Raw genomic sequence first — 24,947 nt, forward strand, 5'->3', positions numbered from 1 at the left:
GGGTTCAAGAAAGGGAACACATGTACACCCGGGGCAGATTCATGTCAATGTATGGCAAAACCAACCAATATATTAATGTAAGGTAATTTGCCTCCAATAAAATAAAAAAAAACATATAAGTAACCCAGTAATTCCATGACAGGACTATACATAGTATCCTTTTTTCCAAACAAGGTCAATAACAGCAACAAAGTTCAGTAAAACTTCTTTGTAATCCGTTTTAAACATATCATCTTGAAGCAATATAACCTTTTGTGAGTAAAACTATGGGCAAGAATCTGGGCTTTAGAATCAGATAACTCTAAGCTTCAAATCCTAGCCCAACATCTTGCTAGGTAGGTGTCCCTAACCAAATACTTAAACTTTTTATTTTTTTTCTTCTTTGTAAAATAAGGTAATAATGCTACCTTGCAATATTATTGAGAATTAGAGAGAATAATATAGACAGAGTGCCTACCACAGAGGAGTATTGAAGAAAACGATCTATCATGAATAATATCATATTTATGCTATAGAAAGAAAGCATCATTTTTTTTTCATTTAGTTGGAATGAATTTATTTTTTACAAAGCACTTGACTTGTTTTGATTAGGTGTGGGTGTAGACATGGTAAGCAATAATGAGTTAAAATGATTTTTCCTTTTAATTAAAAAGAAATCAATAACATCTCGGGGATACTCAATTCCTTTCAAAGGGAACATGAGACAATCAATAACAATTCTTGATACAGACACTGCACAAAGTTGAAATCAAAGCCTGATTTAACACAGATAGTCAGACAAAGGTAACAGGGCTCAGTCCAGAATGCCTCCTGCTTGTTTGGAAATGATCCCCAAAACACCTAGGATTAGACATCCAGCAACATCTGTGCACTGGGGATTTGAGTAAGGCTTGCATGGGGACATAAGTGAATCCCCAGGGTCATGCTTATGGCTTATATCAAACCTCAGTCATTTTATTCTTCAGTGCAAGTCCTAACAGAGAGATGGTAACAATGCTAGAAACAAAGTATCTAATGCTATTTTTCATTTAACCAACATCATCTTTACTAATTAATAATTGATTATCCTGGTTCTTGGCTTTGTTTTAGCCAAATAAATTATACCTATTTAACTCATTGAGAGCTTTCCAGGTAGCTCAGTGATAAAGAGTCCATTTGCCAATGCAGGAGACATAGGTTTGCTCCCTGGGTTATGAAAATTCCCCTGGAAGGGGAAATGGCAACTCACTCCAGTTTTCTTGCCTGGAAAACCCCGTGGATAGCGGAACCTGGTGGGCTACAGTCCATGGGATCCCTATGAGTCGGATATAACTTAGCAACTGAGTACGCACACGTTTAACTCTACTTGACAGAACCTTGTTGCTGCTCCTGCTGCTAAGTCACTTCAGTCGTGTCCGACTCTGTGCATCCCCATAGATGGCAACCCACCAGGCTCCCCCGTCCCTGGGATTCTCCAGGCAAGAACACTGGAGTGCGTTGCCATTTCCTCTCCAATGCATGAAAGTGAAAAGTGAAAGTGAAGTCGCTCCGTCGTGTCCGACTCTTCACGAACCCGTGGACTGCAGCCCACTAGGCACCTTCATCCATGGAATTTTCCAGGCAAGAGTACTAGAGTGGGGTGCCACTGCCTTCTCCTAGAGCTGATATAGACAGGGACTGATAACAACAAAGTGAAAAATAGATAAACCAAATAAATTTTTAAAAAACAAAGTGAATGCTTGTAAATAACAGATAAACATGGGATTGCTAATAGTCAATCAATAATGAATCGTGATGTTGGAAAATGAAAAGAAAACTAAATCCAAAGACAAAAACCAAGGAGTTTTCATCTCAGCAACTTCTCTCATCTCTGAGATTCTGGGTAAGTCACGCTTTCTGGACCTTAGGACCTTTGAGTCTGCTCTACTTTCTAATGGGGGACATGCTTAATCTACATACTTTGTGACATTCACTGGTGACCCCTTTGTCTTCACTTAGCTCTCTTTTTAAAAAATTATTTATTTAATTGGAGGTTAATTACTTTACAGTATTGTAGTGGTTTTTTGCCATACATTGATGTGAATCAGCCATGGGTGTACATGTTTCCCCCATCCTGAACCCCCCTCCCACCTCCCACACCTAACTCTATTTTGCCTTTACTTAACTCTACTTTGCCTTTAAAATCTTTTAAACCCCAGATTCATATGCAACTGTAGAAGGCTTCTCTCTTTCCTTATTTCCTCAACAAGAGTCAGACTCTTCTAAATTTTGGGTAATTCCTTGATTCTAAGGCTTTTTGATTGCTGTTAAATTAGAGAGATCCCTGAGAGTGGATGAATTTTAAAGTTATTAGACATTTACATTTCAGTAAAATTGCAAAGAGAAAAAAGTAGCAAGATTTATCTTATAGTCTTCCCAGGTGGCACTAGTGGTAAAGAACCACCTGCCAAAAGAGATGCAGTTGGATCCCTGGGTCAGGAAGATCCCCTGGAGGAGGGCATGGCAACCCACTCCAGTATTCTTGCCTGGAGAATCCCATGGACAGAGGAGCCTGGTGGGCAAACAGTCCATAGGGTCACAAAGAGTCAGACATAACTGAAGCAATTTAGCACAGCATGCATGCCCTGTAATAGAGATTACCAGTCCCTATTCTTTCCCAGTGGCCTTCCCTTGTGGCTCAGCTGGTAAAGAATCTGCCTGCAATGCAGGAGACCCCAGTTTGATTCCTGGGTTGGGAAGATCCCCTGGAAAAGGGATAAGCTACCCACTCCAGTTCTTCCTCAGTAGCCATTTTATAACAACTCCTGATTTTCAGCTGGACACAGGTTCACCCAGAATAGGGATTACATTTCCAGTCTCCCTTGCAAGTATGTATGATCATAAGATGAAGTTCTAGGCATTGTAATATAAGAGCAGTGGTGTATTTAAAGGGATACTGGGATGCATCATTTTCATCATCATTTCTTCCTTCTTGCCATCTAGACTGTGGATGGAAGAGCTGGAGCTCCAGCAGTTATTTTGGGAATGAAACTCATAGATGGTGACCTAATTTCAAGAAAAAATAAAGGGCTCTTTCGACTTTAGGGGGATAACTGAGGTCCTGTCCATTTTTGTTTGTTTAGTTTATCACTGGCTAGGTTTTTTTCACTCCCTTAACCCACTTAAATAACCAACCAAGGCAGGAGAAACAAGACAGAACTAAGATCCCCCTAACCTTTCACAACTCTCTTTTTGTTGCAACTCAATTTTCAGGGGCTCTCGATTTACTCAAACAATAGTAAACCCGTAAGGTTTCAACATTTGTAATATTTTAACATGTTCTGTAGTATCAGACCCTGAATTCTGAGAGTTTCAGAAGGTGATCATGATGTTACAAAAGATATAGGAAATTTTTTTTGAAGAAAGAGAAGCTCTAAGTGGCTCTGCAAATTCTTATCATTAAATGTCAATAACTATTTGCAGAAGGCTTATGTCTAATAAACAACTGAGAAATATATTGATATTGGTTTTTACCTTTTAATTTTATTTGTTATTAGCTAATTTAAATGAAATTGCTCTAACCCTCACATAACCTCAACTGTGAGGGGAGCTATGCTTCAACTGTGTTTTCTGAGTAGTTATAAAAGCTATTTGCCTAGGTGATATCACATTACATTTTCATTGATTGCAAGATTAGAAAACGAATCTTAGATTTCTTTTTTAAAGGCAAAACCAAAACCACAATCTAATATTAATGAAGCATTTAAAACATGGTAGTTCCCCAGTACATTGTTATTGCAATATTGAGTCAGTCTATGAATTTTTGAGATTTATATTTTTGAAAAATTCTTACATAGAAAAGATTTTAAGGCAGTATTTCTCAAATAATGGCAAAGGAGCACTGCATCAGAATCGCTAGGGTGTTTGTTGAAAACAAACACTAATTCTCACACTCCTCGGTCACATCTAGTGAATCAGAATCTCTACGCATGCCTTGAGAATACGAATTTTAGCACCCTCAAGAGATTTTCAAGCACATCTAAGAACCTCTGTTCTACTGCTTTGTCTAGTGCAATGAAGTTTCAAGCTGTTTTGGCTGTTGTTGTTGTTACTTTCATATTTCTATCAGTATCAAGTTCATTCCTTTTCCATTCTGCCTCCAATAATTATTTTGATCACAAAGTGAAAGGCAAGAATCATTTACTGCACTGATTAACATTTACTCTTGGGGAAAAGGGAGTTTTTAGATGGGTACAGAGAATATGGATAGTCACACACATTTGTCAGTTGAGGGGAAGGTAAGTGTAATACAAGTACAGTTCCCGAGATTTCAAAACCATTTTTGAACCAGTCAGGGAGGAGTCTGATTGTAATGTAAGGAATGACTCTCTGTTGAAAGGACAGGATAGCTTAATAGAGGTCTCCTATCTTGTGCTGTGACGGTGCTTCTGGGCTCTGGTGATGAATGTGTTCATTTTCTGTGACTTGCTTTGGGTAAATAACCCAGTCCCGTATCAGCTCTCCAGCCTTGAGCCGGCAGCGGTTCTGTGTGCGCACTAATGACGGTGGAAGGTGCCCGAGGGAGGGCCTGGGGAGGGGCTGCCCAGTGCGATCGCTCCCCTGGCACTTCCTAAGACTCCCAGCTCTCTCTCTGCAGCCGGTACTTGAAGACTCCAAGCTTTCCCCTCAGAGGAATACAACCATCTAAATCAGCTGTACTCTCTTCCCTCGTTTCTTCCTCCGCCGGGCACCACCCCCACCCCTTCCATTGTGTGGTGCGTCTAGCTCGGCTTCCTGCGTGAGACCTTAACCTCACTTGGAGCAAGAGGGATTACTGAGAATTTCGGAACCTTGAGTTGCAATGGAGCTGTACGGAAAGGTAAGCAGAAGGGAGCTCCTCCGTCTGCTCCGCGTGAAATCTCGCTTTCATGGACTTTGTGTATGTCAGTGTGTGTGTGAGTATACTCGCGCGCGTGGGCGCCTTCTCAGTGCAACTGTGTGAGTAAACCGCTTTCTTTATGTGTGTACCATTCATTGTCGTTCTCCCCCGCGTTTGCTGAATGAGATTGTAAAACCACCCTACTCTGCCTATGGAAATGTACAAACTTTCCCGATTGGGAATGGGGAGGTGTAGGGCGGAGAGTTCCAGAACACAGTGCAGGTTTCGTTTAGATTGTAAATTAGCACAAGGTAGTGCGTTTCCTAACCAGGAAAATCACAGTCTAGCTTCGGAAGCCGATAGGTAGTAAAGAAACATCTCCAGCTGAGATGAATGAACTGAGGTCACTTTCGCCTGCACCTTGCGAGGAAATAGCCCGGGAGGCTGAGAGCACTAACAACCAGAAGCGAGTCCAAAAGAGAAGGGAGGCTCCGCGGCCGAGTCCTACTGGAGAAGCAGCCCGTTTATGTGCTGGCTTGCCGGGAAATGTAGTTTACTGCTCACCGGTTGGTGGGGAAGCTCAGCTAGGCTAGACTACAACTCCCAGGAGCACGCGGGGCTCCGGGCCAGTACGCGTGTGCGGCGCCAGGAAGGGACAGCTCCGGTGCTGATGTTGGAGCCGGTTAGTGAACCCCGAGTGCAGAGTGGAGCGGGAAGCGCGCGGGCTGTGCACGCTTGACCGGGCGCCCGAGCCAGCACTGTGTTAGCCAGGGAGAAAGGACACTTTGCGAACAATGAGACACGAAGCTCCCATGCAGGTGGGTCTATATAGAAAGTGTGGCCTCGGGAGGAATTGAGAGAGACGCTTTCTCCCTCACTCCAAGTACAAACTGCGCCCGTTCTAAGGAAAGGTCTTAGGCAGCCATCCGCCGGGAGGCGGTTCAGACTTGGTCCTGGGGACAGAACCCCGCTCCGCGGGGCTGTGATTCGGGCTGTTTTGAGGAGGGATAGGCGTATACATTATCTTCCCGGGCTCCACAAGGAGGATGAGAGTGTCTAGAACGTCAACCCGGGCAAACAAAAGTCAGAGGAACATGCCATCTCGTATTGGCATTGATTGTTCCTCCTGTCTTGCCTGGTTCGTGATCAAGGTGCAGACACACCAGGTTTGGTGTTGCGAGCAGTCTACTGGAGTCGGTATGGAGCAAATTTCGCTTAATTAAGAGCTCTCTAAGAAAGAAGAAGCCAATGTTAGGGTCCCTAAAGTCCCCTTTCTTCAATTAGGGTTCTAGTAGTATCAGCAAACACTTCAGGGCTTCACTCTTCCCAGAAGTATGCAAGCCTTTTATCTCTGTCCACACTGGTTTACTCCTGCGTTTCAGAGACTCTCCTCCAAGCTTTCCTGAGTACTGTGCCCATTTGTTTTGCGTTCTGATTCCTGTTTAAGTCACGTTCTTATGTTTGCTTCCTTTGACTCCCTGCAAAGGTGCCTCTGCCTAAGCATCTTGTTTAAGTTCTGTTTTTAAGTAAAGATGAGTGATGATTTCTCGTTTGTATGTGCAATCAGTTAATACTAAACATCAGCCTGTGTTCATTATCAAGGAGAGTGATCCCATTGCGTAACAGCAAGGCAGTTTATGAATGGATTGAGAGGGAATGGAACACACCGTTTGGAACGTGTTGTCTCTCTTGAGAACCCACCCCTGCTGCCAAGTCCAGCAATATAAATGTTTAATTTGAACTTAAAGGTTTTCCAACAGTTTTTCCTAAAAAAATCAAGGGCTTTAAACGTATGCGTCAATTTACTTATGGTGTGGGTTATGTATGGGCTTCCCAGGTGGCTCTAGTGGTAAAGAATGAGTCTGCCAATGCAGGAGATGGAAGAGACCCGGGTTTGATCCCTGAGTCGGAAAGATCCCCTGGAGAAGGGCATGGCAACCCACTCCAATATTCATTCATGGGTTATGTATATTAAGAGATGTGTTGACTGTTCAGTGAAAAAAATCTGTAGAATTTAGCTGTTTGTTGAAGCATTATATTAATGAAAGCTCTCAAATTGCCTTATGAGTTACTGAAAATTTGATTTGTTCCAGAGAACAGTGGCCCTGCTGTGTATCTTCTAATACCTGTCTTTGTGACTTAGTTTTTCATTATAGACCTGATGTGAAAAGAATCTGGACAGACAATAAAGGTACAGGCTGTTGTAATCAAGATGTATTGGCTTATGATAATTTCCCATTACTGGAGTTACTGCCAGGAGCCAACTGGCTACATTAATCATATTTGATTACAAGTAAACATTGACAATAGACTTTAAAAGTAGATTGTTAGTATTTAACATTAACCCCATACATGCACTGAAGTCTTTATGTGAAAATAAGTTAGTAACAAATTGATCACAGTGCATCTTGATTTTTATTTTCTTATAGTAATTGCTTAGACTGTTCAGAAGGGTCATCAAAATATTACAGAACTATATGAAATTAGTGCCCTAAGAAATATTTTAAGTCAATTCATATCAACTTTGTAGTAGGTACTGCAATTCTAAAATTTAGTCAGAACTTTAATGAATAATTAATATAAAAACAGGTAATAAAATTAATTTGCTTCTGCAGTTATTTTCATATTTTGGATGTATTTTATTCATTGGACTTGATTTTTTTAATTTAAAAGTTTTAATACCCAAATGCTGTCTTGAATAACATGTACATTTAAAAAAATAAAAACTTTTTTCTGTAGTATATTTAGTTAAAGCACATTTATTGATTCAATTTACCAAGTAAATTGTTATGGTGGCCAACTCTCAATTACTGTCAGGTTTTCAAGCATATATAATGATAGGAAGAATAAAAACTATAAACATGCTTTATATATATATATGGCAGATATTGTCTTAGCACTTGTACTTGTGAATCATAATCACATTCCAGATGACTTTGATATATGAAAATGTAATCAGATGAATAACTGACATTTTTTCCATTTAAAGACTGAACCATATCATTTAAAATGCTAATTTACTTTTTATATTTTATTAAATCAAAGAGCCCTTTAAAATTGTTCAATATATTTTAAAAAGTATTTATTGTGCCTTTGTACATAGCTTGGTGCTCCGTTCAGTATAGTTGTCTTTGATATATGCAAATTTTCTGAAGAATATTTCTCTTTGAGTTGATGCAAAATGCAGGATAATAGCAGTAATAGTCTTTGCTGTCTTTATTTCCTTTGCAACTAAATAACCAAGAATAGCATTTGGTAAGTGTTCCAGATGATGGATTGCAATTTTAATGCAGGAGATGGTCATTTTGTGTTTTTTCCTTTAGTGCCTCCATAAATCCCGAGGACCAAATGAAATGGGGAATAGCAGTGCTCATGACGTTAGAGTGACACTTTCATGAACAAATTATCATTTGATTCAGGAGCCAGATTAGGAACAAATTCCAGTTTATCTAGTGTTTTGTCTGTGCTAAGCACTGTGCTTTGCATTCAGATCTGTATGTGTGTGTGTGTGTGTGTGTGTGTGAAATATAAAACAGTCCTAGAGGTCACCATTACCTTAATTACAGGCAGATAACTAGAGCTTTATATGATTAAACAACTTGACCAACACAGTAAATTCAAAATTCTGCTAGATCTCTAGGAAGCCCATGTTGTTTCCGCTATTATTTTGGGTTCCTTAAGAAGACACAAAAAGGTGATATAAAGAATGAGCACCATATTGATTTTTATTTGGATCAGAAAAAGGACAATTGTCTCTTCTGTTTATGAAATTATCTTATATAAACTAAATCAAATATTTGAGAAGGGTCAGCGTTTTAAAAATGGCTAGCTCTTTGTCTTCCTGGTTTGAATTTCTTATAGCTTTACTTACACTCTCCAAGGACCAAAGTGGAATTCATTGTCTGTGTTTAAATGCTTCATCTTCATTTTTGTCATCCACAAGCTTTCTTCACGTAAGTACCTAAGTACAGAGAGCCCTCTAACTACTTAGGAAACTTCAAAGAAAAACACTACTCAAAGCATGGAACAGTGTGCCAAAAAAAGTTGTTTGGCTAAAAATAAGGAGAATTGAATAAAGAGTATGAGTGTAGGCTGAAAATGAAGTTGAGGTGAAAAGCACAATAGACATTAAATATTGCCATGCTGTATAACAACAACAAAAACAAAGAAACAAGACCAAGTAACATTGTTTCATTTGTCTGTGAAAAGTCCATGGCAATCTTGCATTTTATTATTGTTGAGTTTCTACCACATCCAACTTCAATTATGATTCCTTTATCTTTACATAAGAAATGGAAGTTTAGTCCTCATCCCTTACAGAGATGGAGAAAAGCCCTAGTTGACATTGGAGAAACAAGAACTTCTTTCTTACTTGATTTGGGCAAATTCCTGAAGTAGCCACCTTTCTTCCGTAAGGGAAAGTGGAGGGTAGAGAGGGAAATTGCTGTAAAAGCAAATTTCTATGGTGTAAGAATGATTTTCCGTTTTCAGTTTAAAGAGTTGTGGAATCATTACATGGCATAGCCACAATTTCCGCCTGCCATTCTAAGCTTAGAACTGCAAATTCCTTTCTTGACCATCATATTCCAAGAATGAAATATATTTTTATGCTAAAAATTTAGTTTTCCTGGGAATTTATGAGCAGTTGCACCACCTGAAAAAAATGTTGTAATGGTTAAAGGTCATCCAACAATTTTCTCCATTTATCATTCACTAATGAGTTCCAGAGGTTCTAGGGGAACCCTCTTAATAGATCATAGATTTTTACCATGCATAATATGACCTGTGAAGATGAAATATTTTAGTTTTTTTTGGAATTATGTAAATTTTTAGCATTTTTCATTTGTTTATAGTTTTTGAGATACTTCTATACATTGAAATGCATGAATATTAAGTGAATAATTTGATGACTCTTAATAAAGTAGATACACCTATGTAATACATACCACTATAAAGATACAGAACATTTCCATTCAATCCAACAAGTTCCTTTATTACTTTCTTTTTCCGGTTAATCTACTGATATAGTAAGATCACCATAAATTAGTCCTGTTTATTCTAGAACTCTAGATAGTTCTGTAAAACATACAAAATGAACATATTGCAGAATATATAGAGTGTACTCTTAAGTCTAGCTTACTTTGCTGATTATAATCTGTATGGAATTCATTCATGTTGTTGCATGTGTCAGAAATTCATTTTGTTTTATTGACACATCATACTGGTGCATCAATCTGCCTTACTTTTAAAATCTATTCTTCTGTTGATGGATTTCGAGGTAATTTCATCAGGGGCTACTATAATGAAAGTTATAAATGTTATCATATTGGTCTTTTTATAGTAATATGTTTTTATTTCTCTTGGGTAGATATCTAAAAGTAGAATTGCTGAAGTAAAGATACGTCTTTGTTTAACTTTATAGGAAACAGTCAAGTCTCTAGCTAGAATGGTAGTACCATTTCATATTCTCACCAGCAGTGTGTGAACATTCTAGTGGCTTCACATCCTCAACAGTGTCTGGTGTCAGGAGCCTTTTAAATTAAGGCCACTTTAATTGGTGGTTATGGTGTCTCATTGTGATTTGTATTTGCATTTTCTGATGACTGGGATGTTTAGCATATTTATATGTTTACTGACCATTTGCCTATCTTCCTTTACGTAGTGTTTGTTTAGCCTTTTATCCATTATCGGGGTATGTGGACATGAGTTTGAGTGTACTCCGGGAGTTGGTGATGGACAGGGAGGCCTGGTGTGCCGTGATTCATGGGGTCGCGGAGAGTCGGACACGACTGAGCAACTGAACTGAACTGAACTTTTTATTATTTAGTTGTAGGAAGTCTTTATATAGTTTTATTTTTAATCTGTTTGTTTATATATTTATTTATATACCTTTGAAACTAGTTCTTCACATGTATTAAAATATTTTCTGCCAGTCTGTGCCTTGAATATTCGTATATTATGAGTGTCTTTTGATGAGAACTTATATTTTAATGAAATTTAGGTTATTAATTTTAGGTAGTGTCTATATCTGAATTCTGTACTTTCTTTATTTCTCTAAACTGTGTCCTCAGACCTTACTACATTTATGTGTTATTTCTAGTGTTCAGTCACTTAGTTATGTCTGACACTTTGCGGCCCCATGGACTATAGCCGCCAAGCTCCTCTATCCATGAAATTTTCTGGGCAAGAATACTGGAGTGGTTGCCACTTCCTACTCCTGGGGATCTTCCCAACTCAGGGATCTAACCCAGGTCTCTTGCATCTCCTGCACTGACAGGCAGATTCTTTAGCACCATCTATTGAAATCCTTAAATTCCTTAAGAATTTCTCCATAAGTGATTGTATGATTTGCAAATAGAGCCAGTTCTTTCTTTCCAAAGACCTCCTTTTTTTTTTTTTTCCCCACTATTTCTTATTACACAGGATAGGATAGCCAGTGCAGTGTTGAGAAGTGATGAGCAGACATTCTTGTCTTATTCCCAGTCTTTGGGGGAAGCCATCTATCACCATTAAGTATGAAATTAGCTGTAATTGTTTTGTTGGTGGTGGTGGTATAGATATCTTATCATACAGAAATTTCTTTTGAGTCCTAGTTTGCTGAGAGTATTTGTTCTCAGTATGAGTGGGTGCTGAATTTTGTCAAATCCTTCTTCTGCATCTATTGCCATGATCACATGGTTTATCTCCTTTATTCTGTTGGATTATACTGATTGATTTTTATTTAATCTGATGTACTTTAGATAAAGCCAGTTAGTTATTATATATTCTCAGGGTGCAATTTGTAACTTAAAGGCAAAGATTTTTGCCTTTAAATTAAAAATGGATATTAATATATGATTTTCTTTTAATGCCTTTATGAGGTTTAATATAGAAGTTAGTCAGTCAGTTCAGTCACTCAGTCGTGACCGACTCTTTGCGACCCCATGAATCACAGCACGCCAGGCCTCCCTGTCCATCACCAGCTCCCGGAGTTCACTCAAACTCATGTCCATCGACTTGGATGCCATCCAGCCATCTCATTCTCTGTTGTCCCCTTCTCCTCCTGCCCCCAATCCCTCCCAGCATCAGAGTCTTCCAGTGAGTCAACTCATCACATGAGGTGGCCAAAGTATTGGAGTTTCAGCTTTAGCATCAGTCCTTCCAATGAACACCCAGGATTGATCTCCTTTAGAATGGACTGGTTGGATCTCTCAAGAGTCTTCTCCAGCACCACAGTTCAAAAGCATCAATTCTTTGGCAATCAGCTTTCTTCACAGTCCAACTCTCACATCCAGACATGACCACGGGAAAAACCATAGCCTTGACTAGATGGACCTTTGTTGGCAAAGTAATCTCTCTGCTTTTTAATATACTATCTAGGTTGGTCATAACTTTCCTTCCAAGGAGTAAGCATCTTTTAATTTCATGGCTGCAATCAGCATCCACAGTGATTTTGGAGCCAAAAAAATTAAAGTCTAACACTGTTTCCCCATCTATTTCCCATGAAGTGATGGGACCAGATGCCATGATCTTTGTTTTCTGAAAGTTGAGCTTCAAGCCAACCTTTTCACTCTCCTCTTTCACTTTCATCAAGAGGCTTTTTAGTTCCACTTCACTTTCTGCCATAAGAGTGGTGTCATCTGAATATCTGAGGTTATTGATATTTCTCCCGGCAATCTTGATTCCAGCTTGTGCTTCTTTCAGCCCAACATTCCTCATGATATACTCTGCATATAAGTTAAATAAGCAGGGTGACAATATACAACCTTGATGTACTCCTTTTCCTATTTGGAACCAGTCTGTTGTTTCATGTCCAGTTCTAACTGTAGTTTCCTGACCTGCATACAGGTTTCTCAAGAGGCAGGTCAGGTGGTCTGGGATTCCCATCTCTTTCAGAATGTTCCACAGTTTATTGTGATCCACACAGTCAAAGGCTTTGGCATAGTCAATGAAGCAGAAATAGATGTTTTTCTGGAACTCTCTTGCTTTCTCCATGATCCAGTGGATGTTGGCAATTTGATCTCTGGTGCCTCTGCCTTTTCTAAAATCTGCTTGTACATCTGGAAGTTCACAGTTCACGTATTGCTGAAGCCTGGCTTGTAGAATTTTGAGCATGACTTTCTAGTGTGTGAGATGAGTGCAACTGTGTGGTAGTTTGAGCATTCTTTGGCATTGCCTTTCTTTGGGATTGGAATGAAGACTGACCTTTTCCAGTCCTGTGGCCACTGCTGAGTTTTCCAAATTTGCTGGCATATTGAGTGTACCACTTTGACAGCATCATCTTTCAGGATTTGAAATAGCTCAACTGGAATTCCATCCCCTCCACTAGCTTTGTTCGTAGTGATGCTTTCTAAGGCCCACTTGACTTCACATTCCAGGTGAATGATCATGCCATCATGACTCTCTTGTTCGTGAAGATCTTTTTTGTACTTCTGTGTATTATTGCCATGTCTTCTTAATATCTTCTGCTTCTGTTAGGTCCACACCATTTCTGTCCTTTATCGAGCCCATCTTCGCATGAAATGTTTCCTTGGAATCTCTAATTTTCTTGAAGAGATCTCTTGTTTTTCCTATTCTGTCGTTTTCCTCTGTTTCTTTGCATTGATCGCTGAGGAAGGCTTTCTTATCTCTCCTTGCTATTCTTTGGAAGTCTGCATTCAAATGGGTATATCTTTCCTTTTCTCCTTTGCTTTTCACTTCTCTTCTTTTTACAGCTATTTGTAAAGCCTCCTCAGACAGGCATTTTGCTTTTTTGCATTTCTTTTCCATGGGGATGGTCTTGGTCCTTTGTCTCCTGTACAATGTCACAAACCTCCGTCTATAGTTCATCAGACACTCTATCTATCAGGTCTAGCCCCTTAAATCCATTTCTCACTTCCACTGTATAATCATAAGGGATTTGATTTAGGTCATATCTGAATGGTCTAGTGGTTTTCCCTACTTTCTTCAATTTAAGTCTGAATTTGGCAATAAGGAGAACAGAATGTGGTCCACTGACAGAATGTGGTCCACTGGAGAAGGGAATGGCAAACCACTTCAGTATACTTGCCTTGAGAACCCCATGAACAGTATCAAAGGGCAAAATGATAGGATACCGAATGAGGAATTCCCCAGGTCGATAGGTGCCCAGTATGCTGCTGGAAATCAGTGGAGAAATAACTCCAGAAAGAATGAAGGGAAGGAGCCAAAGCAAAACCAATACCCAGTTGTGGATGTGACCGGTGACAGAAGCAAGGTATGATGCTATGAAGAGCAATATTGCATAGGAACCTGGATGTTAGGTCCATGATTCAAGGCAAATTGGAAGTGGTCAAACAGGAGATGGCAAGAGTGAACATAGACATTCTAGGAATCAGTGAACTAAAATGGACTGGAATGGGTGAATTTAACTCAGATGACCATTATATCTACTACTGTGGGCAGGAATCCCTTAGAAGAAATGGAGTAGCCATCATGGTCTACAAAAGAGTCCGAATATAGAAGTTATACAGACATTATAAAACAAGTGAGAAGTGTTTGGGAATTTGCTGTTTGGATGATTTTGTTGTTTAAGATTGATATATTTTATTCCTTGAAGTGTTTGGTAGAAGTTTCTCACTGAAGCTATTGGAGTTTTCTTTGTGGACTTTTTTTTTTAAACAAATTACGCTTTTTTGATATACGAATACCTATATAACCTTACTATTTTTGGTCTAGTTATTCTATCAATTACTGAGAAAAAGATTTTAAAATCTCCAATTATGGTAGTCAGGCTTTCAGATTTTTTTTAGTCCTTTCAGTTTCGCTTTATATATTTTTAACTTCTTTTATTAAGCACACACACATATGTAATTGTTCGGTCTTCCTGAAAAAATTTCCTGGTTTTTGGTATGAAATTTCCCTTTAGATTTTTAGCAATGCTCCTTGTCTTAAAGTCTATATAAATATACTCTTTCTTAATAGTATCTCATGCATATACTGACACACACATATATTTATGCCTATATGTGTATATATATATAGATATATAAAATATGTATATAGTCCTATTTTTACTTTCAACTTATATGTGACTTTATATTTAAAGTGTGAATATTATGGTCTGAGTATAACTGGGCCTTGCAGTTTATCCAGTCTAGTTATCCTTTAGTTGGGATTTTTACCCATTCTCATATGTTGCATTTATCAATATGATTGGATTTAAAACCAGCATTTTGCTCTTTGTTTTGGGGTCAACTTAGGGGTTTGAATTAGCTTCTGAGATATATAAATTGATACTTTTAACCAAATTTGAAAGATATTTAGCCATGTGTCTTCAAATGTTTTTCCATCTCATTATCCCCTTCTTTTTTCGTCTGAGACTCCTATTATATGTATGTTAGACTTCAGATATTGTTCCACAAATCACTAGGCTTTGCTTTATGTTTTTCTTTTTTCTTTTTCTCTTTGTCAGTTGTACAATTTCTTTTGATTTATCTTCAAGTCATTGACTCTCTTTGCTACCATCTGCAGCCTTTTGTTAAACCCATTGAGGAAATGTTTATTTCAGTTACTGTGTCTTTCCGTTTGGGCTCCATGTTTACGTCTTTTACATTAGAAATATGTTATATTGCCAAGTGAAGATAGATAACACTCTCTTGGGAAGAGATATTTGAGTACTGGAAGAGCCTATAGTAGGATTAATTTACAGTGTTGTATAGACCAAGAAAGCACAGTGAGCATTTTATAGAAAAATATAAGTAATATTAGTACTTTGATTATTCCGTATAGATTTCTGGGGGAAATATTTATGTCACATTTTAATTTTTATCATTTAATATTTCTATGATTGTTGTTTTGTGAGACTATGTTTTTCTTTGTGTTTTTCAAATAGAAGTGTGGGCTTCAAGACACTTTCAAAAATTTGAACAAGGTGCAAAATTATAAAAATAAAATCATTTCATTAACTGCTTCCCTTTGTCAACTAATATATTCCTTAACAGCTTTAACTCTGAAGAAACATCAACACCAACATGTTTCAGATTGGTTTGAAGCATTGTGTCAGTCTTATTGGAGTCATTAAATATTCTTCTGTCCACTAAACAGCGAAACCATGAGTCAATGTCTTAGGTCTTCAGTTGCCTTGTTATTGTTCAGTTGTTAAGTTGTGTCCAACTCTTCGTGACCCCACGGACTGTGGCATGCCAGGCTCCTCTGTCCTCCACTACCTCCCAGAGTTTGCTCAAATTCATGTCCATTGAGTTGGTGATGCTATCTAACCATCTTATCCTCTGCTGCCCCCTTGTCCTTTTGCCTTCAATCTTCCCCAGCAACAGGGTCTTTTCCAAAGTGTTGCCTCTCTGCATCAGATGACCAAAGTATTGGAGCTTCAGCATCAGTCCTTCCATTGAATGTTCAGGGTTGATTTCCTTTAGGATGGACTGGTTTGATCTCCTTGCAGTCCAAGGGACTCTCAAGAGTCTTCTCTAGCACCACAGTTCGAAAGCATCAATTCTTTGGTGCTCAGCCTTCTTTATGGTCCAACTCACACATCCATAGTGATGTCTCTGCTTTTTTCTGCACTTCCAAGGAACAAGTGTCTTTTAACTTCATGGCTGCAGTCACTGTTTGCAGTGATTTTAAAGCCCAAGAAAATGAAATCTGTCACTGTTTCTACTTTTTCCCTTTCTATTTGCCATGAAGTGATGGAACCAGATGTCATGGTCTTAGTTTTCTGAATGTTGAGTTTCAAGCCAGCTTTTCCACTCTCCTCTTTTACCTTCATCAGGAAGCTCTGTAGTTCCTCTTCACTTTCTGCCATTAGAATGGTATTATCTGAATATCTAAGGTTATTTCTTCTGGCTTTCTGTTACCCAGTGAGTTGTAAAAGGACAGGGTCAGCAGTTCCCTGATGAACTCTTCAGTAAGCCGATTGGTTTGAGTGCAGCATTAGGAATTTAGCTCTGGCAAACCTAAAAGAGCCTCATTTTGTGCCCACTTGGCCACCTGATAAAACCCTGAAACCATGGTCACTTTGCTCCTACACTCTCAGCTTTTCATGGTCTGGGAACCCAAATCATAAGGTAACTTGAAGAGGTGATCCTCCTCATAGTCCACCTGCTTTTAGTTTAATTACTTGTTATTTGTTGGGAGCAATTCAGATGCACATCTGAGTCTCATCAACTGGAAACTCTTGGTAGCCAACGGGATGAATGCTTCCTGCTAAAATAGCCACAGCTTGAGGACCATTAAAAGCTTGAGGAAAGACCATGTTAAGTACCTATTAGCAAAACATGACCCCCACGTGACCCTTATCTATGGTGTTTGCAGTTAAAGGCAGTTTTTCCTTTCAATGTTTGATTCTCTGAACACCTGTCAGTAGCAGGGCTGATGAAAGGCGACAATGGAAACACAGCACACCTGTGCATGTGAGCGTTCTTTAGTAATTATGCTTGGGCAGGCTGGGTCTTTGTAGTAAATAATAGTAGCAGTGGCTTTAGAATGAAAAGCCCAGATGATTATAAGTAGAAAAATGGCTCTGTCCGTCATTCCCATTGCACAGTCTAGAAACACCACTGCGTAGACTAGACTGCTAACCCAGTTTCCTCGAGAATGGTCCAGATAGGCCCATTGTCTCATAAATGTGTGGGTCATGGGGTTTGTGCCCCTATACATGACTGGAAGGGAAATGTCCAGATTTTGAAGGAATCTATAGCAAATCCCTGTAGGCATTTTTCAAGGGCTTAAAACTAATATGAAACATCTGTAAAATGTTTTAAAAAACGTTAAATGAAGTGAAATGTTTAATGATGAAATTTGGCGGGGGGAAGCACATGTTAATATTAAAAGTTAGTTTTTATTTTCCCCATTGGAGATTTTTAGAGTATTTTACTAGGTGTTTTTATGAGAGGCTTTTTCTTTTTTCTTTTCACCACATAGTACATATATGGTAAAAAGAAATGTCTACTGTTAAAATATGTCTATTGTTTAGATTTTTTCTTCTTCTCAGGAAGAGGTATTTGTTTTGTGGTTTCAGTTTAGACACTGGCCTCCTCTAGCTATTGGGTCCCTTTTTATGGAATGGAGGGAAGTAAAATCTAATTGTGGGTTATTTTTAAAAATGACTGATGGGGGAAGTCCAGGCCACGTTCCACAGAGCCTTGTGTGCGCTGAGAACAGGATTGCTACCTCTTCCTAGGTGGTGCCTCCTCCGAGTCTGACAGAGCTCTCGGTGAGTTGTATCACTAGTCCTCAGAAGATTCTGACTCCTACTAGGGCAGAGTTAATTGTAACAACATTTCTCAGAATTAAGCTTTCCTGGGCAGGCTGGGCATTCTAGGGCATAGAATTTCTGTGCCAAGTCAACATTCTGGCGAGATCTGCTGTCCCCATCATTGAAAGAGATGACTGGTGAAGATGGCAGCTGATAGAGAGCTCTAGGGTCCCCATGGATCCGGGACTCAGTGTCAGATTGCTCAGTCTCGTGGTACATACATCCTGAGGTCTTGACAGCGGGCACCTGCCCTGGCTTCCCTGCCAACACTTGTTAATCCAATAAATTCTCAACCTGACTGATCCAGAGAATCACTTGGGGAGCTTTAACAATTTAGATCCCGGCCCCACCTTGAATATTCTAATTTCGCAGAATTCAGGAGGAGTTTCCCAGGTTTGGAAATCTTGGATGTAGTGAAGATTCAGTTTTGTATTCCTAAGTGAAAACATATCCAGCTCTAGAGAGCAAGTATGTGTGTGTGTATGTTAGTTACTCACGTGTCCAACTCTTTGCAGCCCCATGGACTGTAGCCCGCCAGGCTTCTCTGTTTATGGGATTCTCCAGGCAAGAATACTGGAGTGGGTTGCCATTTCTTACTCTAGGGCATCTTCCCAGCCTTTTGCCTCCTGCATTGGCAGGTGGGTTCTTTACCTCCTGAGCTATCAGGGAAGCCCAAGAGCAGGTATGTGAGAACACAATGTCTGGTATTTCTTGCTACCAAGAAATGATGAGAAGGCATATATATTTTATCCATATCTATGAGAAAGTTTTAAAGGACTTTTTTACATTTTGTTGCTAAGAGAAAGGCTCTTTCATTTTTATAAATTGACATCTGCATTTAGGAAGTGTGAATGTCAAGAATGTTTGATGACTTTTTTATATTTTAGACTTAATTTTGTTTTATTTTTTTTTTATGTAATTATTTTTTATTGGAGGCAAATTATTTTACAATATTATATTGGTTGGTTTAAAAGAGCTGTATATGGAGAAGATGTTGCTTGGCTTTACAGGGTCTTGGATTTTCAACCAGTCCTCCTGATTGCACCACCTAGAAACATCTAGTGTGATCTACCATCCCAGCTTGCAGATTTTAACACTGAAAGTTCTGCTGTGTACCATGAAAAACCTCAGTTTTGGGCAAACAAGAAAGTTGGTGACTCTAGCCACACCCTAGGAGCAAGACACTTGGTGTCTCCAATCCTAAGGCCATTCCAGACTTTCCTGGGCTCTGGTGGACTTCCCCAGCAGGCCTAGGATTCCCCTTTCTCCAGTCATGCACTTCCAGACCCCAAACTTTCATTGCCTTTCTGTGCTACTTCTCTTTGTCTATCTGGAATTTTACTTTTGTGGATACCCTTTGCATTATTTTAGAGAGGTGTTAGCAAATGATGGAAATAACCATCCTGTATGCAAGATACTATTTATTTATTGTGGGCTTTAAAATTTTTGTTTCTGTTGAGATAGAATTGAAATACATTGATAACATCGTATAGGTTTAAGGTGTACAACAATTTGGCTTGATATGCTTGTGTATTACAGTACAGTCACCACGATCGTGTTAGCTAACACCTCTACATACTGTATAATTATCATTTCTTGTACATGGTGGGAACAATAAGTTCTAGTCTCTTAGAGGCTTTGAAGTTTACAATGCACTGTTGTTGTCTATAATGTTATCGTGGACTTTGATGGTTTATCAAATTGCATATCAGAAATTAGGTGAAACTTTGCCTAAAACCTATTCCAAGGCCCCAAAAGAAGAGAGCTTCCCCCTAACTACTAGGAGTTAGTTCCTAGAGCCCCCTTTCTTTTAAAATCTACTAAACTATAGTTGATTTACAATATTATGTTAATTTCTATTGAACATCAAAGTGATTCAATCCTATATATATATAATGCACACATTCTTTTCCATATTCTTTTCCATTTTGGCTTATCATAGGATATTAATTATAGTTTTTGGTGCTATACATAGGACCTTGTTGTTTATCCATTCTATATGTAATAGTTTGCATCTGCTGATCCCAAACACCCAACCCACCCCTCTCTACCCACTTTCCTTGGTGACCACAAGTCTATTCTCTATTTCTGTGAGTCTGTTTCATAGATAAATTTGTGTCATATTTTAGATTCTACATGTAAATAATATCATATGGTATTTATCTTTCTGATTTACTTCATTTAGATTGATAATCTCTAGGTCCATCTATATTGCTGCAAATGGCATTTCATTATTTTTTTTATAGCTGAGTAATATTCCATTGTGTATATGTATCACATCTTCTTTATTCATCTATTGATGGACATTTAAGTTGTTTCCATGTCTTGGTTATTTTGAATAGTGCTGCTATGAACATAGGGGTACAGATATCTTCTTGAATTATAGCTTTGTCTGTATATATGCTTGGGAGTGGGATTACTGGATCATATGGCAACTCTATTTTTAGTTTTTTGAGAAACTGCCATACTGCATCAATTTACATTCCCACCAATGGTGTTCCCTTTTTCCCACACCCTCTCCTCATTCTAAGTGTTGATTTTCATTTCTCTAATAATTAGTGATGGTGGGCATCTTTTCACATGCTTGTTGGCCACCTATATGCTGAAGTTCTCTTTCTCATGCTTTTTTTTTTTTTTTTTTTACCATTTGCTGCTTGAATTCTGGGCTTCCCTGGTGGCTCACATGGTAAAGAATCTGCCTGCAGTGCAGGAGACCCAGATTTAATTCCTGGGTCGGGAAGATTGCCTGAAGAAGGGAATAGCTACCCACTCCAGTATTTTTGCCTGGAGAATTCTATGGACAAAGGAGCCCAGAGGGCTCCATAGTCCATGGGGTCACAAAGAGTTGGACATGAGTGGGCAACTATCATTTTCACTTTATTTGGATTCTGCCTACTTATTAGCCCACTTTCAATTTCCACAAAAGTCTGGCCACACCCAAGGGTTTCGTGAATTTAGTTAAAAAAAAAAAACTCTCCAAAATTATTAGGTGGCAGGCAGTGTCATAGGACAGGTCACATCACAGGGCATATGACCATTGGCCACATTCCCCTCCCCACAGTCTCTCCAGACTACAGGACACTTCTACCTGCACACAGGTATGCAGAGTGTCAGCTTCTATCACGAAAAGTGTTTTGATGACTGCTCTTTGTTCCATGCCATAATAGTTAAATGGGAGAGTAAACATAAGTTGTTTACTTGGCTAATTAGTAAACTGTACAGAGTTGGGGTGTTGGGTATCAAAGTCTCTTGCACTCTAAAATTAGGAAATGAGAGGGATCATGTCCTATAAAATCAACCATTTCCATTTCAGAGAACAGCAAGAATAAGAATTGGGAGAAGATGAGTGGCTTCTATATCATTTCAATATAACAAGAGAAATAAGAAAGATGATGATGGATGTTCTATTCAAGGACTTAACACGTCAACAATTTTACTTTGATGATTTCACTATAATTCCTATTTTCTAGATGAGGAAACTGTAGTTCATGATTGTTAAAACAAAAACCTTGCCCAAGTTTGTACAAGTAGCAGACCTAGGATTCCTTCTCAGGCAACCTGACCCAAGAGCATGTGCTCTTTACCTATACCCACATCACACCAAGAATGTGGAATGTTGTTTTTCACAGATGTGTCTGCTGCACGTAATTTCAGAGTTGGTAGTAAAGAAGTACAATGGTGTTTCTCTTTTCATGCTTTGATTATAAAGTTTGGGTTACCAGCAGCTAGGTGCTCCCTAGCTCCCTAGGACTGCACTAATGACCCTCTGGCTTCAGCATCCATGAGGATGTGCAGGAATTACTGGGCTGGGCTCCTCTTCATTGCAGCTGTCAGCACTGAATCACTGGAGTGGGGAGAGCTCTCCCAGCCAGCACGGTTCCCTTCACAGGAGATCATGCTCACAGTCCTCTCTGTGATCTGAGCATCCCCTTCTCGCTCTGCTTCAAGCCCTGTGCAGGCTCTCCCCAACCAGGAACCCTCTGTAACACACCAGGAATCAGGAGTGAACTACAGCTTGGGCTGAGAACACTGGCTCTCTGTGTTTGATACTAATAGGAACCATTTTTACAGGTTTTGATAAACTTCATTTCCTTTTTCTTGACACTGTGATAACAAACATCTATAGATTTCAAAGGAGGTGCAAAAAGTGAATTTTAAAATATATCAAGTTTAGTTCTTGCCTCTCTTCAACAGAGGAATAGATTTTTTTTTTTTCTAGAAGTGCAGAAAAGAAGGACCCATACCTCTTTGAATATTCTCTGTGATTGAAGTTTGAAACTTGTTTGTTTGATGAAGAGAAGAGTGAAAGAGCTGAGCCTGCATGTCTGTATTTCTTTTTTAAAAAAATTTTGTTGGAGTATAGTTGATTTACAATGTTATGTTAGTTTCAGGTATACAGCATAGTGATTCAGTTATATGTATATTCATTCTTTCTCAGATTCTTTTCCCATTTAGGTTTTGCAGAATATTCAGTAGAGTTCTCTGTGCTATGCAGTACATTATAACCCATTTGCTCCAGGTCATGAAGGTTCAGTCAGTACATGGAGAAATCAGGATATCCTATTGAAAAACAGGGACCCCCTTCTACTTCAGCTCTTTCCTGATACTCTTAATTTTATCTTTAAAAGGGATATAATGGCTTCAAGTTTCCTGTTCAGTATAGAGGGAACTTGGAATTGGTCACTCCTATCCTCATATAAGAGAAAAGCTGAACAAACTGAAAATTAACAACTCTTATTAGATACGTCAGAGAATTGAGGTCACGGGGAAAAATGCTGGCACCAGACTGGGGACACAAATAGGCAGATATAGAGAATCACCATTTACTGGAACAGAAACCTCCATGGGGATCAGTACCACGGGAGGAAAACCTAAATGTAATTGATGAAGAAAACGTAGCCTGTAGTTGATGAATAGCTAGAGGTGCCATGTGGACAAGTCTAAGAGATAAAAACTGAAGGAGGCCTCGCACAGTTTTGAATTTTACCTCCAAGAGCTCTGCTAAACTCTCATAGTTAAGGTTGGGAAAAAAAAATTCCCTTTTGCTTCTATCGGGGGCTGAGGAAAGGTAGCCTTTCTGAAATACACTCAGGACATTCAGTTCCTCTAACATGGGGCTGCTAACAGTTAGATATTGATTTTGGGGGGCAGTGAAAGGATGAGATGTGATAATATGTATAAAGCACAGAGTACAGTGTCTGTAAGAGCTGCTGTTACAGTTATTTTACCATTTTCCCATGCATCCACTGTGTGTTTTCCACATGTGCTAAAGAAGCTATGCATGGAGTAGAGATCCAGATGCAGTCTGCAAGAACTTCTGTGAAACTGAGCTTGAGGAATATCCTTAAAACATAGAGTAACTTGCATCTTGGAAGTGTAACTATAATTTGGTGTACCATCATATACATTCCCCTGGAGTCCCATGAAATAGTAATTCATTCCCTTCCAACATAAAGAAAAGAGACAATTTCCCAATGCTACGTTACTTCCTACGTCTTTTACTTCAGAAACCAGGGTTAGAAGAGCCACTGTTTACCCTCTAGTGTCCTGGCAACTTCCAGTTCCCTGGACAGCATCTTTTCAGCTCAGTGGTGATGGGTCTACAGTGACACGGATAGTGTTTATTGTTTCTCAACTGGCTCTCGCCAGAGCAAACTATAGCAGACACACAGAGAAATTGTTGGCTGGAGACTGCAAAGAACATCACAGTTACAATCCATTCTAAAGAGACAAACACAGAGGCAGGCAAACCAAGCACAGAGGAGCCCTTCGCCAGGAGAAACCACCAGGGGCCAGGTGACAGGTGTTTGAAAATCCTGTGTTTTAATATTTTCCTTCCTGGTTTTTAAAATTTAGTCTTTCCTTTGGAACTCTCAGAAATAATTCCTTTTATTACCCTTTTCTTTTCCCTCAGGTAACAACTGAGATTTGAAATGAATTTATGTATTTCCATATTTCTCATATATAAGGCCCAGCCTTACTTTCACTCTTCCGGTTTCAAATAATTCCATTTCACTTTCTGGATAATTTACCCTCATTCTTCTTCCCATTGACCTTCAGGCTGTTACCAGTAGTAGTAGGTGGAACATAGTACATTTTAAATGACTTCTTTCTGTTTTTCTCATCAGATGCACAAAATGGCTTAGTGTAGTTTAGTTTCTTAAGCACCCAAGGGAATTCCTGCAGATAATTTGGCTTTCTTATTTATTTGGAAAAGCTAATGTTCAAAAACTCTGAAGTAGACTGTGGTTGCCTGTGCTCGTCAAAGGTAATCTGCTTGGTCCCTGGTCAGTAGGACTTCTGGGGAAACTATAATTGAAATTAAAAATGACACGTCAATTAAATCTATGATCTGTTCACTTGCTATTGAACCAAGCACACCCAGAGGGCCAGCACAGTGACTTTGCAAGGCGCTAACTCCCAGAGGTTAAAAATTTGCTTCAAACTTGCCAAGGTCCTTAAGGACATATTGTAGAGGTCTCATTCATAGATTTATATATTCAGCGGGGTAAAAAAAAATCATTGTTATTTGTCTACCAACTTATTAGCATTTTGATTAGCATCTTAAGTGAGTATATATAAAATGCATACTGATTAAACTTAGGAATGACATAGATCTAGAAGGGATAACTAACATTTTTGATGAAAGGACATAAAGTTATCAGAACATAACAGAATTGGAAATCAAAGCAAGCAAAAGGAAGTGTAATAGAAAACATATAAAGTTGACATTTTCATTAAAAAGTATATTGCCAAGGCATAGGATCAGGATAGGGGAGATCCACGTTTTTAACAGTGAATGTGGAAAAAGGTGCTGAACATTTGACAATTCAGTTCAGTTCAGTCACTCAGTCGTGTCCGACTCTCTGCGACCCCATGAATCACAGCACGCCAGGCCTC

The 24,947-nt window shown here is 38.9% G+C and overlaps 1 protein-coding gene across 2 annotated transcripts in view; it reads left to right on the forward strand.

Annotated features, from left to right (window-relative positions):
• The first annotated feature begins 4,497 nt into the window (after positions 1-4,497).
• Positions 4,498-24,947, forward strand: part of RAB3C (RAB3C, member RAS oncogene family) — a 323,991-nt gene continuing 303,541 nt past the window's right edge. The window contains exon 1 of one of the 2 annotated variants that reach the window (XM_055422022.2): positions 4,498-4,837. In XM_055422022.2, coding sequence (XP_055277997.1) covers positions 4,820-4,837 — 18 coding nt within the window. In that variant the 5' untranslated portion in view covers positions 4,498-4,819. Of the gene's footprint in view, positions 4,838-4,858; positions 5,656-24,947 lie in introns of those variants that run through there. The other variant, XM_055422021.2, reaches the window with a different exon arrangement.

Source organism: Moschus berezovskii, chromosome 18 (genome assembly GCF_049115385.1).
Source record: "Moschus berezovskii isolate FMDL1 chromosome 18, NW_MosBer_1.0, whole genome shotgun sequence".
Classification (NCBI taxonomy): Eukaryota; Metazoa; Chordata; class Mammalia; order Artiodactyla; family Moschidae; genus Moschus; species Moschus berezovskii.